Genomic DNA, 15,244 nt, shown 5'->3' on the forward strand with positions numbered 1-15,244 from the left:
ATTAAACTAAATAATTCCCTACAGAAAACACAGTCACTCCAACTACTAGGAAGGGAGGGACGGGGCCTAAAGGCCTAAGGGAAGAACTCTTGAAGGTTCTTGGAAAAAAAAGGGGGATAATTTGCAAGGGAATGGAAAGAAACTACCTAATTAAGTAATAAATACAGAAAAACTAACTTAAAGGGGGTCTATCTTAGTTAACTTTGTTTTAAAGCAACTAACCTGAAGAGCCGGTTGGAAGAGCACCTCGATCGCTATAGCGGCAAACGAGATCTGAGGAGTTACCGCCTAGCATTGTGGGATATAGGGGAGCCTCGAGCCGGTGGAACTAGCTCTCGAGCTTTTAGAGTGGCCGAGTCGGAGCCGAGGTTCGGCTCTGAACCCATCCAGCAAGAATGAAGGCAAGATAGACAACTTAACATCAAGTATTTGTGAGTCTAAGGTACCCTGTATAAATCAGACTTCCTAGAAACAGCAGTTTGACTGTCGGAGCAATAATTAAAATGTCTATTTTTGGGCAGCTGCTGCTCCTCCTCCCATTATTTTTGTCTTTGCCCAGACTTAACTGACCACATACTTCTCAATCTCTTAGCACATCACCTATGAAATGATATGCTTCTGTGTTTTACACAGGACAACTAAACAAAGTTTACCCTAAATCGCTCTGAAAACAGGGAGCACAGACAGGAATAATTATTTTCTAACAGATAAATACCCACTTTGCTAAGCTAATGTATGAAGCTCAACAACATTTTCAAAGGGACACAAACAACTGAGAAACAAACTTACCAGTAGTCCAAAGTGGCATCTACAGAACTGCCAAGGTGTTGCTCTGATTTACATAAAATCTGTTTTCACTTTTGCTTCCATTCAGTTTTTTTTTCTCATTCATTTGTTCTCTGCTTGCACAGGCAGGATTTATGATACTTGGAAAATCAGTGCTGCTTGTCATGCCTTTACATATAAATCTAAGCAATTTAACACAAGAATGAAGGCATTTCATCAGTACCTGCAACTTGAGGAAAAACAAGGTGCAGCTCACAAAGCATGTTTAGTCTAGTACATGCACATCACCTTGCACATCTGACACATACAGGGTGCGCAAGTCTTATGTTAAGTACTATTTTTTTTTAATCTTAGCCTTTATACAGTAACCCCAGGAGAAATGCTTGGCAGACATTAACAAGCCAAGACGCTAAATCTTGAAGAACGAGAACTACACGTTAACATGCTCTGCAACTACAAGATTCATATTTTCCAAGTAATTGTCTCCTGGTCTTAACCAGTCCCTTCCAAAGAACACTAACTTAGCTCTCAAGATGGGATTGTGCAGAATTACACTCCAATGAATATGGACTTCACTGATGTGAAAATATTGGGCCGTGTTATGCAAAATAGTTTATTTTATTTTTGGTTATGAAAAGTACAATTATGTACCTACCATAAATGTAGATGTTAGAGTGTATTCACTGTTGCAGTCATTACACTTGCGTTATCCTGCTGGCAGGCTACCCGCGGTCGGCCTGAATTCCAAAGTCCTGGTCTAGCGTCGGTTGCTGCCGCCTCTTCCCTTACGTCGGCCTGAATTCCAAAGTCCTGGTCTAGCGTCGGTTGCTGCCGCCTCTTCCCTTACGTCAGTGCACCAGGGGTATAAAAGATGCAGCCAACGCCATTTTCTTCAGTTTTTCTTGCCCCAGATATCAGCTGCCCCCAAGAAGGTAGGCTAAAAATTCTGCTTATAAAAAAGCATGCAGTAACATAATTACCTTCATCTACAAGCAAATACACCACATAGATTGTATAGAATAGAGAAGTATAGATAAGTCCCAGCAATGAAAAGGGGGATGGAGGGAGGGTAACCTGGACTGCAACAGTGAATACATTCGAACATCTACATTTATGGTAGGTACGCAACTGTACTATGTTCATAGTGTTTCACTGTTGCAGTCATTACACTTGGGTTGAATACCAAAGCTGAGGTTGGGAGGCTGGGCCTAAATAGAATTAGGAGGGGCTATGAGGATCTGCAGAACTGCAGTGGCAAAGCCTGCTCTGGATTTAGAGTAAAGAGGTAAGTGGTAGTGCTTTGTAAAAGTGTACACTGAAGTCCAAGTTGCAGCCTTCAAAATATCCTTGGTTGGTACTCCTCTGTGGAAGGCTGCTGAAGTGGCTGCTGCTCTGGTTGAATGTGGCCTAATGCACTTGGGTACTGATTTGCCATGTTGTGAATAGCAGAAACGAATGCAGTCGCCTATCCATTTTGAAATAGTCTGCTTTGAAATGGCCTTTCCTTGTTATCTTGCAGCATATGCCACTAAAAGTTGCTCAGTCTTTCTGAAAGCTTTGGTTTTGTCCAAGTAGAAGCGTAACTGTCTGTGTATGTCCAAAGAATGCAGAAGTCTCTCCCCTCTATTCTGTGGGTTTGGATAAAAGGTAGGCAAATGAATGGTTTGGTTAACAGCCACACTGGACTCTACCTTAGGTATGAAAGTTGGGTTTGTCCTTAGAGAAACCCTGCCTGGATGGAAAACCATAAAAGGTTCCACAGCCATTAATGCCTGTAACTCTGTGACTCTTCTTGCTGAAGTTATTGCTAGGAGCAGAGCCGTTTTCCATTATAAGAATTTTATCTCAGCTGTATTGGCTGGCTCAAAAGGAGGCAGTGTGAGCTTTTCCAAGACACAATTCAGGTCCCATGCAGGTACTGGTGCTCTCCATGGAGGTCTTATGCTTTTGGCCCCTCTGAGGTACTGCCTTAGCAGTGGATGTGAAAAAATAAGTGGGTCCGTATTGTAATCAGCTGAAATGGCAGAGGCATGGATCTTAACTGATGAGAAGGATAGGCCTTTGTCCAGCATCGCAGTTAGGTATTGTAAAATCTGAGGAATATTTGGTACAAGCGTGTCAATATCTTGTGCCTGGTTCCAAGCACAGAATCTCTTCCATTTTTCTGCATAAGATTTTCTGGTACTGGGCCTCGTGGCCTCCAAAATAACATCCACAACCGCTTTAGAGAGAGGTGTGTTCTGAATGGTTACATTATCCGCCTTGCAGCCAGATTTAGGGTTCTGAGTTGGCTGTGCAAGATCTGATTGTTTTGTTGGGTCAGTAAATGAGGAATTTGAGGTAACGTCCAGGCTGGGCCCTGAGACAAGCTCTTTAGGATTGGGTAGTAGTGCTGGCGTGGCCAATCCGGGACAATCGGTATCATTTTTGGCTTCTTTTGTCTGAACTTTAGGAGTACCTTGGGGAGTAGAGGCAGTGGAGGAAAGGCATATACTGTAAGGGTTTTCCAGCTGAATGACAGCGCATCCACTTTTCCATGCTTGTTTGTGATAAGTCCTTGTGCAAAATCTCTGTAGCTGGCAGTTGTGAGGGGAGGCAAATAGATCCATGTCTGGGCATCCCCATTTCCTTGTTATCATGCTGAAGATTTGTGGATCTAGTTTCCACTTGTGAGGATCCATGAGGTTTCTGCTTAGTTCGTCTGCCAGAGCATTTGCCTTTCCTGGCAGGAATTGTGCTTGCAGGTGTACTTGGTAAGTCAATGCTGTGTTCCACAAAATCATGGCTTGTCTGCAGAGGGGGTAAGAATGTGTGCCTCCCTGCTTGTTTATGTACCACATGACTGTAGCATTGTCCGTCTTTATCAGTAGTTGTCCCAGATGAAGTAGATACTTGAAGGCTGTCAGGGCATTCTGTACAGCTAGCATCTCTTTTTGATTGATATGAAGATGCCTTTGGCTTGCGGGCCATGTGCCCTGAATACATTTTCTTGCCATGTGGGCCACCCAGGCATAATCTGATGCATCTGTTGTGTCTGCCTGGCTGTGGGTAAAGTGAATGGCTGTCCCTTGTTGTGGTGACAGGCCTGTGCCCACCATCGAAACTCCTGTTGCAGGCAGGGAATTAGAGTAATTAATGTTTCCAGGCTATGGCAATGTTGAGTCCAAACACTTTTTAGATACCACTGTAGCTTCCTCATATGCAGTCTTGCATATGGAATTAGCAGAATGCAGGATGCCATGAAGCCCAAAGCCTTCAGAATTTTTCTTGCAGATAACTGGGTCTTTGTTGCCATGCTTTTGAATTAAGAAGTCAGTTGCCTTTGTTTGTCTGGCGTGAGAAGCCATCTGGGCAGTTGTATTTAAGCTTGCACCCAGGAATATTATCTTTTGAGAGGGTACAAAGTTTTGATTTCTTTTTGTTAACTGTGTACCCTAGGCAAATTAGTAATCTTTTTACAAACGTCAGATGCTTTAGTAGAATGTCCTTGTTCTCTGCTTGAATAAGGCAGTCGTCCAAGTAGGGATATATTTGAATTCCTCTTTGTCTGCAAAATGCAATTACTAGTGCCAGGCATTTGCGCAGTAGATGAGCCAAAGGGCAGTGCAGAGAATTGGTAGTGCACTGAGCCAGCTATGAATCTGAGGTATCTTCTGCAAGGTTGTCTGATTGGGACATGCAGGTATGCCTCTGAGGTCCAAAGTTACAAGCCAAGCCTTCTTGCCCAGCATGGGCAGAAGCTGCTGCAGAGTCAACATTTTGAATTTTGGAATGTCCAGAAAAGTGTTTAGAATAGACAGGTCCAGAATTGGTCTCCAGGCTTTGTCCTTTCTGGGTACTAAGAAAAGTCTTGAGTAAAATCCTTGTCCCTGCTCTTGTTGTGGAACTGGCTGAATAGCCCTCATGTCCATGAGAGAGAAACTTGCTTTTGTGCCTCTGCCCATTGATTGTGTGGCAGGTCCAGCATACCTTTTGCCTTTGGAAGGGTGTGAAAGTGGAATCTGCAGCCCTGACAGACTATATTTAAGACCCATTTGTCCTGGGTGATCATGTGCCAATTTTGTGAAAAAAGTGCTAGCGTTCCCCCTAAGGGTGCTGCCAAAAGATAAGTGCTTGGCATTGGCAGAGGGACGTCATTGGGACTGTTTCCTATATGGCTGTGATTCGTCTTCTCCGCTTTTGGAGGTAGAAGCACCCTATTTGTTTGGGCTTGTATGAGCCCTGGTGTTGTTGTCTGCCTCTAGGGCGTCTGATCTGCCTCTTTGTGGCCTGTCTGACACTGGAAAGGACCAATTCTTAGAAGGCCAGCTCCTGCTAAATCTTGGTGGTTGTACCTGTAAGAAATCCTTTACTGACTGCATAGATTTCGCTTTATCCTCCATTTTCTTCAACACCTCTTCTGCCTTAACACCAAACAAAGTATCATGCTGTAATGGAGCATCCAATAATTTTGCTTTAACGTGATCAAGCAGATTCTGTTCCTTTAACCAAGTATGCCTTCTAATAACAGAACCTGTAACAGAGGCCCTGCAAGAGGCCTCCAGTGAATCAAAACCACATTGCAAGTATGCTTTCCCACTTGTTCAGTTGCATGCAATAAATCCTGCATTTCCTTGTTTTCAGAACATTCAGAATTTGTCAACATTTTCTGTTTTAGCAGTAACATTAAGTATTGCTGATATTTAAGCATATGAAACTGACAATTTAAAGCCCTTACAGCCAAGGTAGTAAACTTTTTTCCCCCATCTGTCCAGTGTCCTAGAATCCCTATCCGAGGGAACAGGGTTTTTTTGCAGTAGAGGCCTTGACCCCTTTGGGACCCTGAGATATAGTTTCTGCAGCAGGGTTTTTATATAGAAATTTATGAGAGTCTGGAACCCTGTCTGGCTTAACAGGAGCAGGAGGAAAAGAGTCTGGGGGACAGGCTGGACTCTGAAAATACATCTACAATATCTAGAACAGGTGGGATAGCAAGAGGTCTGTGCTGAGGTAGTAGAAGAAAGTCTCTATGAGCCTTTTCTTATATTTTGAGTAATCTTCGCTCTCCCAGTGGAAATGCTCCCTCATGGTATGCAGGGTTTACCCAAAAGAATAATCCTCAGGAGGAGAAGCTGAAGGAATGGATTCTTCAGCATCAGAATCCTCACAGGGAGGAAAAGAGTATCCCTGTTCTGAAGAGGAGTCAGAGGAAATGGAAACCTGGTCAGAAGAATCATATTCTGTGTCTTGCCTAGGCCTCTTATCGGGAGGGGGATGGGAACCCCTGATCAAAATAATTAGGTCTTCGGCCATTTTAAGCATCTGTTTCTTAGGCAGTCTGTGCAGGAGAATGCTGTACTTGTTTCTTTGTCTTTAAAGCTGTTTTAGTCTTTGCCTTGGAAGCTGAAGTTGGCTTAACATATAACTGTGTAGGTCTGAAAACACCCTTAGAAGCCGATGCCTGCTCAGCGGCTCTGGACCCATCTGAGGGAATAGTTTCCGAGTGTCCAATACCTTGAGTATCCAGAGGCCTAGCTGTCTCCACATGGGAGTCGAAGCAGCCTGTGGCTCTGAGGTAGCGGGCGTCAGGGGCTGCGAAAGCGCCTGAGAACCGGCGACTGGCCTAATCGAGGCCTCGTCGTCTGTTTTGGACCTTGGATGCCTGTCCTTTTCCTTGCACTTTTTATAAAACACCAGTCGTTGGCTGTTCCGACGGCATTATATAATTAAACCTTCGGCCAAAGTAATGAAAAGCAAAAACATACCGACGCTTAATAGTGCGTTGGTTAAATCTAGCACAAAACCGACAGCTAGCAACGTCGTGGTCAGGGCCTAAGCAAGGAATACAGTAAGAATGAAAATCCTTATGAGGTATTTGCTTCCCACAAGAAATACAATTGTTAACTTTTTCTGACATCGGTCTGGAACAAGAAAAAAGTTTCCCAATTGGGTACTTAGCTTTACTGAAGACTTCGGATCTGAAATTCGATTTCGAAAATCTCAAGTCTCGGCCGACCGGCACTTGTGAACTACTTTTGCTTCGGGCACCGCATGGCAAGAAAGACTGAAGAAAATGGCATCGGCTACATCTTTTATACCCCTGGAGCACTGATGTCAGGGAAGAGGCGACAGCAATCGACGCCGGACCAGGACTTTGGAATTCAGGCCGACTGCGGGTAGCCTGCCAGAGGGATAACCCAAGTGTAATGACTGCAACAGTGAAACACGAACATCAAGTTGGGAAAGTTAGGAATTTTCTATGATCATGAATTCCACGAATTGTATTTCCTTTAGTACCTCACTGCTTTAGAAATTCATCTTCTTAATCTTTTACCCTTGTGTCTTCTTCCAGTTCTTACCACCTTGGATGATTTTCAGGGTGTTAGACATTCTTCAAGGCATGACACTATGATGATAGTTCTGTGACTCTGCATACGCCAAACATAGTATTCCTTGCTGTTAGCCAGAGGAACAGAAAAAAAAAGCTTTATGAGCTTAAAACCCACCTTTGTAAGACAAATGCTCTTTGGCTGACACAGGTGGTTGCAGAACATGAATTATCTGCACTGCATCAATAGGCAAGTCAGAAACGGTACAATTTATACATGCACTAAATTAACTATTCCTTTTTCAGGAGCACAATTTAGAGTACAACTGCTGTAACTGAGAAAAAAAAATCTCATCTGCACTCCCCCACAAAAAGCATGTCAAGACGACCATGTAGCAAAGGTCCACGGAAGTCATTGTTCCACTGTATTTGGCATTCATCAGACCTACAATGGAGTACAATACCCCCTCTGGTATGTACCAAACCAGGCACATTCAATAACTGGAATGTCCAGAGGTTCCTCACTAAAAGAATACAGGACATAAGTAAAATGTTCTATGCAGACCACCTCAAGGCCTTTATCCCTGTATTCCGTCTCAGACAGGCTGTTGAGGGCAGACCTATGCCTGGCATACAGGGCACTGTCACACCCCAATCTGATTGACCTCTTGCATATCCACAAAACAAACAGCACCAGAATGACCTATTTTGAAGACTTAAACCTTGCCTGTGATATAAATAGGACCTGCTGGAGAGACAGGTATGTGTCCCAGAAACTACCCAGTTTCTGAAACAGGCTCCCCATCCATGTGAAGCAGAGCTCATCCCTATGCCAATTCGAGTGTAATTTGGTCAATTGGATGGGAACAAGAAATTCATCCCCGGCTTGACTCCTATATCTCTAATGGACATGGGCAACCTGTAAATGTCCCATCTCCCAGGCCCCTGCTTGTAAATGTTTCATCTCCCAAGTCCCCGTTTACAATTATCTAGTGTACCAGAACTTGTCAGAGTTGGGATGCATGGCTAGGCGTAAAAAGGTCCCTGTAGTCATTAGCCTAGTAAATACCGATTAACCAAAGATCTAAACAGTATTGAAGATCAACAGAATGACAGCTCACTCTAACTAGTCAGGACAGCATCTGTTTCTACTGATGTAAGACGTGCCTTAAATCCCAGGCTAGTCACTATGCTTTTGTTACAACATGGGTGGAAGTGCTAGTTTTCTGTCCTACATTTCATTCTGAAAATGCAGACCCTGACTTGTCAAGCTGAAACAAAAACATGACATCCTCAAAGCTCTGAACTGCCACCTACAGAAAAAGAAAAACAAAACAGATTTCTTAAAGTTGTGGGTAATCCCCAATGTGTTACTCAAAAGGCATGGCACACTGCTCAGATGGAGCGGTAGACTGAATAGGATTTCATAAATTTGTCTCCATACAAATGCAGCAAAGCACCACAACTGTGACTGAAGTCAATATGACTGGTACAGTATTTTTTTTTGGCATTCGCCCAAAAGTGCTTATGTTAACATGTCACAGGCAATGCACATTCCTGGCAAAGCTACAGTCTCTCACAATGCGGCTGCTTGTCAGGGCATGGCACTGTTCTGGAGCACAGACTCCATTCTGTAACTCCTATCTATGACATTTCAGCAGCAGAGGTCCGATGTATCAACACAGTTCATGTGGTAAGTGACCTCCAGTTCCAAAGTGTCTACAGTACTGTCCCTCTTAGATTTCCACGTCACTTTCTTTGTCATTATCGTGGTCCCCATCATAAAATTCATTTGGAGCTTCAGGCCTAAAAGATAAAAACACACAAGATTAACACCAATCCATGCTTCACCAAAATGTTAAAATGTACCGAAATAATAGGGGTTGAGCCTCATCCTTTTCCCTGGAGATTCACAGTTACAGTAAGAACCAAGTACCTCTTGAAATCACAACAGTCTTACAATAATGCTTGCTATACAGAAACTAATTACTAATAAAGACTACACGACTGCTGCTTTACACTAAAGGAAGTTTCCAGGCACAAGTGTTTTTCTCCCTCCTGTTCTGCAGATTTTAAAATGTTTACTCACTATCAGTGCATGTGTAGACCATCTGCAGTGATGATTCCAAATGTCAACACAAAAGGCTTGCATTCCTTAGACAAGTTGGGAGGTGCACACGCTCAGTTGTCTTGCTCCTACATGCTACAGTCTGACCCCTAATTACCAAGTTAGCACACCTGTAATGCTATAAAGATAGCAAATTATTTACTTGCCTTAATATGCAAGTAAGTCCAACCACAAACTAGTGAACAGGCTGTACATATATGGGAAGAGTAATACATACCAAATACAGAAGTCATGCTTAGAAAACAATGAAATATTGAGTATGCGCCTATTACATCTCACTGTGGAGGCTCTCTACCATTGGTTTCTGCTGGGAAGAATATTGAGCAACACCCCAAAAACCTCCCAGGATCATTTGTTGTTAAAGTCATAGTGGAGAACTGTAAAAAGGGGAAGAGTCCAAGTATGGCATAGATTGACTACAAAAAAGCATTTGATAGTATCCCACATTCATGGATAAAAGAGTGCTTAAAATGTATAAGATACACCATACACTGATAGACTACATTACAGTTACCATGAAACTGTGACCGACCACTTTTGCAATTAAGCCATGATAAAGGACAGATTATCCCAGGGATAAAAATTCAAAGGGGGATATTCCAGGGTGATCGTCACCATTGCTATTCTGCCTTGCCATTAACCCATTAAGATGTTTACTTAACAGCTTAGGCCATGGCTATAATTTGGCTCCTAGAAAAAAACAAAGGGTAAAGACTTATCTTCTCTTTGTCAATGATTTAAAACTGTATAGCTCATCAGATGAACTGAAAGCACAGCTGCAGTCTGTTAAATTTTTTTCAGATGACATAAGAATGTCATTTGGTCCTGATAAGTGTGCAAAAGTAACCTTTAATGCAAGAAAACTGCAGCACCAGGAAAACATCAGCTTGGGACAAGAATGCGATATAAAAACTTGAGCAAGAGGGAGTGTATAAATATTTGGGAACTGATGAAGGATCAAGAATAAAACATGAACAAATGCGAATAAAACTTAGTAAGGGATACTTTAGAAGACAAATTCTGAAAACAGCATTTATATCTAGGAACAAAATCCATGCTATAAACCAATTTGCTCTTTCTGTCCTAACTTACAGTTCTGGAGTGACTGACTGGCCCTAAAACGTGCTGGATAGATTAACAAGAAGGATGCTTCATGCTCACCAAATGATTTATAAAAATCCGTTCCGAAGGAGGGATGGGCCTATTTGAAACCGATTATATGTATAGATCTGCAATCATGGGACTCCACACATCTGCTGACCTCAAGACCCAAATGTAGTGAAAGTTTTAAAACATGAGGAGAATAAATCTAAGATGACTTCTTTGCTTAATCTAAAAGAAACATATCAGCATCAAGCAGGAATGGAAATCAAACCAAAAGTATACAAAAATCAAGGAAAGCAAGTGAACAAAAAAAAAAAAACAAAACAAAAGAAAGAATACAAGGTGAAGACCAGATTAGAAGGCAAGAAATGTGGAAAAAGCATAAATATAGCTGCAAGTACAGCAAACTTCTGGAAGAACCTCATGTTGATCAGAAACAAATGCAGGAATGGTTAAGGAGAGGCGAATTCAAGCCAAGAGATGAAAGCATTGGCAGCCCAAGATAGTGGGCTATGTACACGCTGGTTTGCAAAGTCCATTTAATATGTGGGAGAAACAGACGTAGGTTTTATAAAAGCAAATTGGAAAGAGTTGCACACCTTGTTGCTGGTTGTGACACTTATGGCAGGAGGACTGTAAAAGGCATAAAAATGCGGCAAGTATTGGGATTGCACAAACATGAAGTAGCTGAAAAACACTGGAAACATGAGCCACAAAGCATCATAGAAAATGAAGTTTATATCACATGGGATCACCTAATACCTACAGTTTAAAAGATAGATGCTAGAAAACCGAATATAGTGACCCAAGAAAAGACAAAAAGTAGCACTGATCACTGAACTCGCCACACCCAGTGACTACAGTGTCTTGCGAACAGAGAGAGAGACAAAGTCATAAAATATCAGGATCTGCAGGCAGAAACGAGAGAAGATACCGAGACAGTTCCAATAGTAGTAGGAGCAATGGGTCTTATTAAAAAAAAAAAAAAAAAGAATCTACAATCATATTTAGATTATGTAACCAATCCATGTAACCTCATATGAACTGCAGGAGTCATTAATGGGCACATTGCAGGTGCTGTGAAGATCACTTTTGGTTGACATCAAAGATTGAAACTATACTAATTTCATGAACTTTAATCATAATTTGACTTAGGAATGGGTTCCATTCCAGTCATAGTATTAGAAACCCAAAAGATTTGGAGAAATGAAAAAGAGCAAAAGACAGTAAAATAAAGTACAGTTGTGTACACTTACCATAACTGTAGATGTTAGTGTGTATTCACTGTTGCAGTTATTACATTTGGGTAATCCTGCTGGCAGGTTGCCCTCAGTCGGCCTGAATTCCAAAGTCCTGGGTCCTGCGTCGGCCGCTGTCGCCCATTCCCTGACGTCAGGTCGTCAGGGGTAGAAAAGATGCGGCAGACGCCATTTTTAGTTTTTCTTGCCCCAGATGTCAGGTGCTCCCTAAAAGGGCAGCCAAAATTTATATACATATAAATACATGCACCAATATAAACTTTACCTTCATCTACAAGCAAATACACCACATAGATTGTATAAATCAGAGAAGGAACGATAGGTTCCATCAGAAGAAAAGGGGGATGGCAGGTGGGTAACATGGACTGCAACAGTGAATACACTCTAACATCTACATTTATGGTAAGTGTACACAACTGTACTATGTTCTTAGTGTTTCACTGTTCATAGGTTCATACTAGGCTTTACAAGCCTAGCCAGAATGTGTTTGGCTTTCGCCACCCATTTTAAATTAATTTTGCTATGCCCTTTTTCGAGGTTAGTATACTGTTCCTCTGTAACAGTGACACATAAGTGATACGCGGGGTAACCCTACGATCTCCCATCTACTCATCAAAATTCCTCTTGAAGAGAGTCAATGAGGGACTGCCTAACCTGGACTGGGATTTTATTCCAGAGTGAAGGGAGCCTCTGGGTTGAGAATCTGTCCCTCCAGCATGTCCTATTTATTTCAGTGCTGAGGTTCAAGTCTCACGAGCGCGTAGCTCGATGGGATTTGGATTTTCTGAGGTGCAGCATGTCCATTAATTCTGGGTTGGACATGGCTTTACACGTCAGGCACAGATCGCCTCTGAGCAGGCGGTATGCCACTGAGTAGAGCTGGAGTTTCTTTAACCGGGCAGCATATGGCATCTGTCTGAGCCCTTTGATCCTCTTGGTGAGGTACTTTTGGGGTCTTTCCAGTTGCTGCAGGTGTCTGGTAAGGTACATCCCAAAAGGGGCATTGTACTCAATTATGGGCCTGATGAGGGATGAGTAAAGAGGCACGATGACCTCCCCTGATCTAGATGTGAATCCCTTCATGATTAGGTGGGCTATATAAAATGTTTTTCTAACCACTTTGGCCACGTAGTTGTCAAATGAGAGATTGCTACCAACTTGGATCCCCAGGTCCCTAATTACTTCTTCTGTACTTAATGGATTACCACCTATGTGGTAATTTGTGGGCACTTTGTTTTTGCCAAAGGGGATGACTATACACTTTTTGGCGTTTAGCTTGAGGCCATGGCTCTGGCACCAGTTGTCTGTTTCTATGAGGCCCTTTTGGAGGATGCTTGTGTCGGCTGGAGAGTCGATTATGGCGCCCAGTTTGCAGTCATCTGTGAACTTGGTCAGCCACAGTCCTTCCGTGTAGGCCTGTACCTCCGAGAAATATATACCGAACAAGAGAGGTCCCAGGACTGAGCCTTGTGGGACGCCACTTGTAACTGGTTTGGAGTCTGACATGGCTCCAGCAATTCTAACCATGTGGGTTCTGTCCTTGAGCCAGTTTGCAACCCATCTAGTGACACAGGGGGTTTATATTTAAGCTGGTGAGCTTATCTATAATGTCCGAGTGGGGTATTGTATCGAAGGCTTTTGCAAGGTCCAGGTAGGCTGTGTGGACCACCTTCCCCTCGTCAATGGCCTTGGTGACTGTTTCAAAGAAATCGACCACGTTTAAGAGGCAGGATCTGCCCTTAAAGCCGAACAGGGTAGGATCCACTGTCTGTAGGTCCCCAATATCTTTATTTATGAGGTCCATGATGATCCTTTCCATAGCTTTGCAGACCAAGCTAGTCAGGCTTATGGAGCGATAGTTTCCAGGATTCGTTGAGGCACCACCTTTGTGGAGAGGGACCACTGTTGCTGTACGCCACTCTTTGGGTACATATCCTGTAGTAAGGCTGAGATTGAACAGTAGTTTTATGTTTGGGTTTAGCTCTTCTTGGAGTTCATGTAGGACGCAGCCCGGGACACCGTCTGGGGTCCCATTGATGCTGTGTTTTTTGCTTTGGAGAGGGCGGCTCTTACCTGAGCATCTGAGATGTCAGGGGGGCAGCACTCTGCTGGGATAGATATTTGCCCTTTTGGTGGGGGGGGAGAAGTTTGCGCTGAACCTGTCAGCTAGGATGTTGGCAATGTCTGTGGGTTCGGTGTATTTTTTTGTCATTTTGGACTAATTCTGAGCATATCTGGGAATTCCCACCCAGGTTCCTAACATAGCTAAAGACAGCCTTGTGATTATCCTTAGTGTCCTGTGCAATTTTTCTCTCGAAGCTGGCCTTAGACGATTGTATGAGTGCCCGTAGTTTTTTGCTAATACTGATCAGAGATGCCTTCCCTTTTTGGGATTTTGCTCTATCATGTAGCAGCTTCCTCCTTCTATTGTATAGTTTGTTTATGGCTGGGGTCCACCAGACAGGACGTCTGCCTTTGGAGGATTGGGTCTTGGTTTTATTTGGGATTGCATGATCCATGCATTCCTGAAGGTGTTCATAGAATGCGTTTATAAAGGATTCTGCGGTCTGGGCTGTATTTTCCACAGGCCCGGGGGCTTTGAAGGATTCTACCTCGGTTTTGAGGAGTGTGAAATTTGCTTTAGAGAAGTTTTTCACTGTGGTTTTCTGGGCAGGGGGTGGGGTCGGGATGTGAATATCCAGTGAGGTTAGTTTATGGTCTGATCTTACCAGTGAGGGATACACTTCTGGTCTGGAGCATAGAGTCCCCATGTTGATGATGATCAGGTCCAGTATGTTTTCCCCTCTCGTGGGAGTGGTAACAAGTTGTTCCATAGCATTTGAGTTTATAAATTCTAGGAACCTTTGGGCTAGGGTGTTGGAGCTAGAGTAATGCTCCCAGTCTATGTTTGGGTAGTTGAAGTCGCCCAATATAATGGTGTTTGGTGAGACCTTTATATTTTCCAGTGTTCTCAGGAAGGCCGAGTGGGGTTCCTGGGTTTGGGAGGGTGGTCTGTAGCAGGCTATAAACTGGAATGCAGTTTTACCCACTGTTAGTTGCACATGGATAGTCTCGGATGCTTCGTGCTGTGCCACCAACCTGGAGGTGTGGGTATCTTTGACGAATATTGATACTCCCCCCTCCTTTTGTGGTTCGGTCCAAGTTTTGGGGCCGAAAAGCATGGTATGAGGTATAACCTGGTAGTGCTGGGGTGCTCTCGGGAGCCTTGAACCAGGTTTCTGTTACTACACATATCGATGTTCTCCATGCTAAGGAGAGTTTCGAGTGCGTGCATCTTGAGGTTTAAACTTCTGGCGTTGAGTAGCATTACTCAGTTTCTTATCCCTTGTGATACCTATGGAGGTGGGTTTGTCTTTTGAGCCTTGCCTAAAAAAGGCACTATGGGGGTAGCAAGAGCCTTTGCCAATATCCGAAAGCCCAGGGGTGACAGGTGCAAGCAGTCCCTAGCGAAGCATCGTGGCTTGTTGAGCATGTCACCCCAGGATGACAGGCATTGGATCCCCTTTGAATGACACCAATACTTAAGCCAATTGTTGAAATTGATCATCTTGTCTTCATATTGTGGCATCATTCTTGGTGAAGGTAAGATGCTATTCAAGGTCAGGGTCATACCGGCCTGGGCTACATGCTCAGAGAGCT

At 43.3% G+C, this 15,244-nt stretch overlaps 1 protein-coding gene across 1 annotated transcript in view; it reads right to left on the reverse strand.

Annotated features, from left to right (window-relative positions):
* Positions 1–8,442: 8,442 nt before the first annotated feature.
* The window catches only part of HDAC3 (histone deacetylase 3), a 1,027,013-nt gene continuing 1,020,211 nt past the window's right edge, over positions 8,443–15,244 (reverse strand). The window contains exon 15 of the mRNA XM_044069080.1: positions 8,443–8,899. Coding sequence (XP_043925015.1) covers positions 8,830–8,899 — 70 coding nt within the window. The 3' untranslated portion in view covers positions 8,443–8,829. The remainder of the gene's footprint in view (positions 8,900–15,244) is intronic.

The sequence above is a fragment of the Protopterus annectens genome, chromosome 4.part0 (assembly GCF_019279795.1).
Source record: "Protopterus annectens isolate FY-2018-M chromosome 4.part0, PAN1.0, whole genome shotgun sequence".
Classification (NCBI taxonomy): domain Eukaryota; kingdom Metazoa; phylum Chordata; order Ceratodontiformes; family Protopteridae; genus Protopterus; species Protopterus annectens.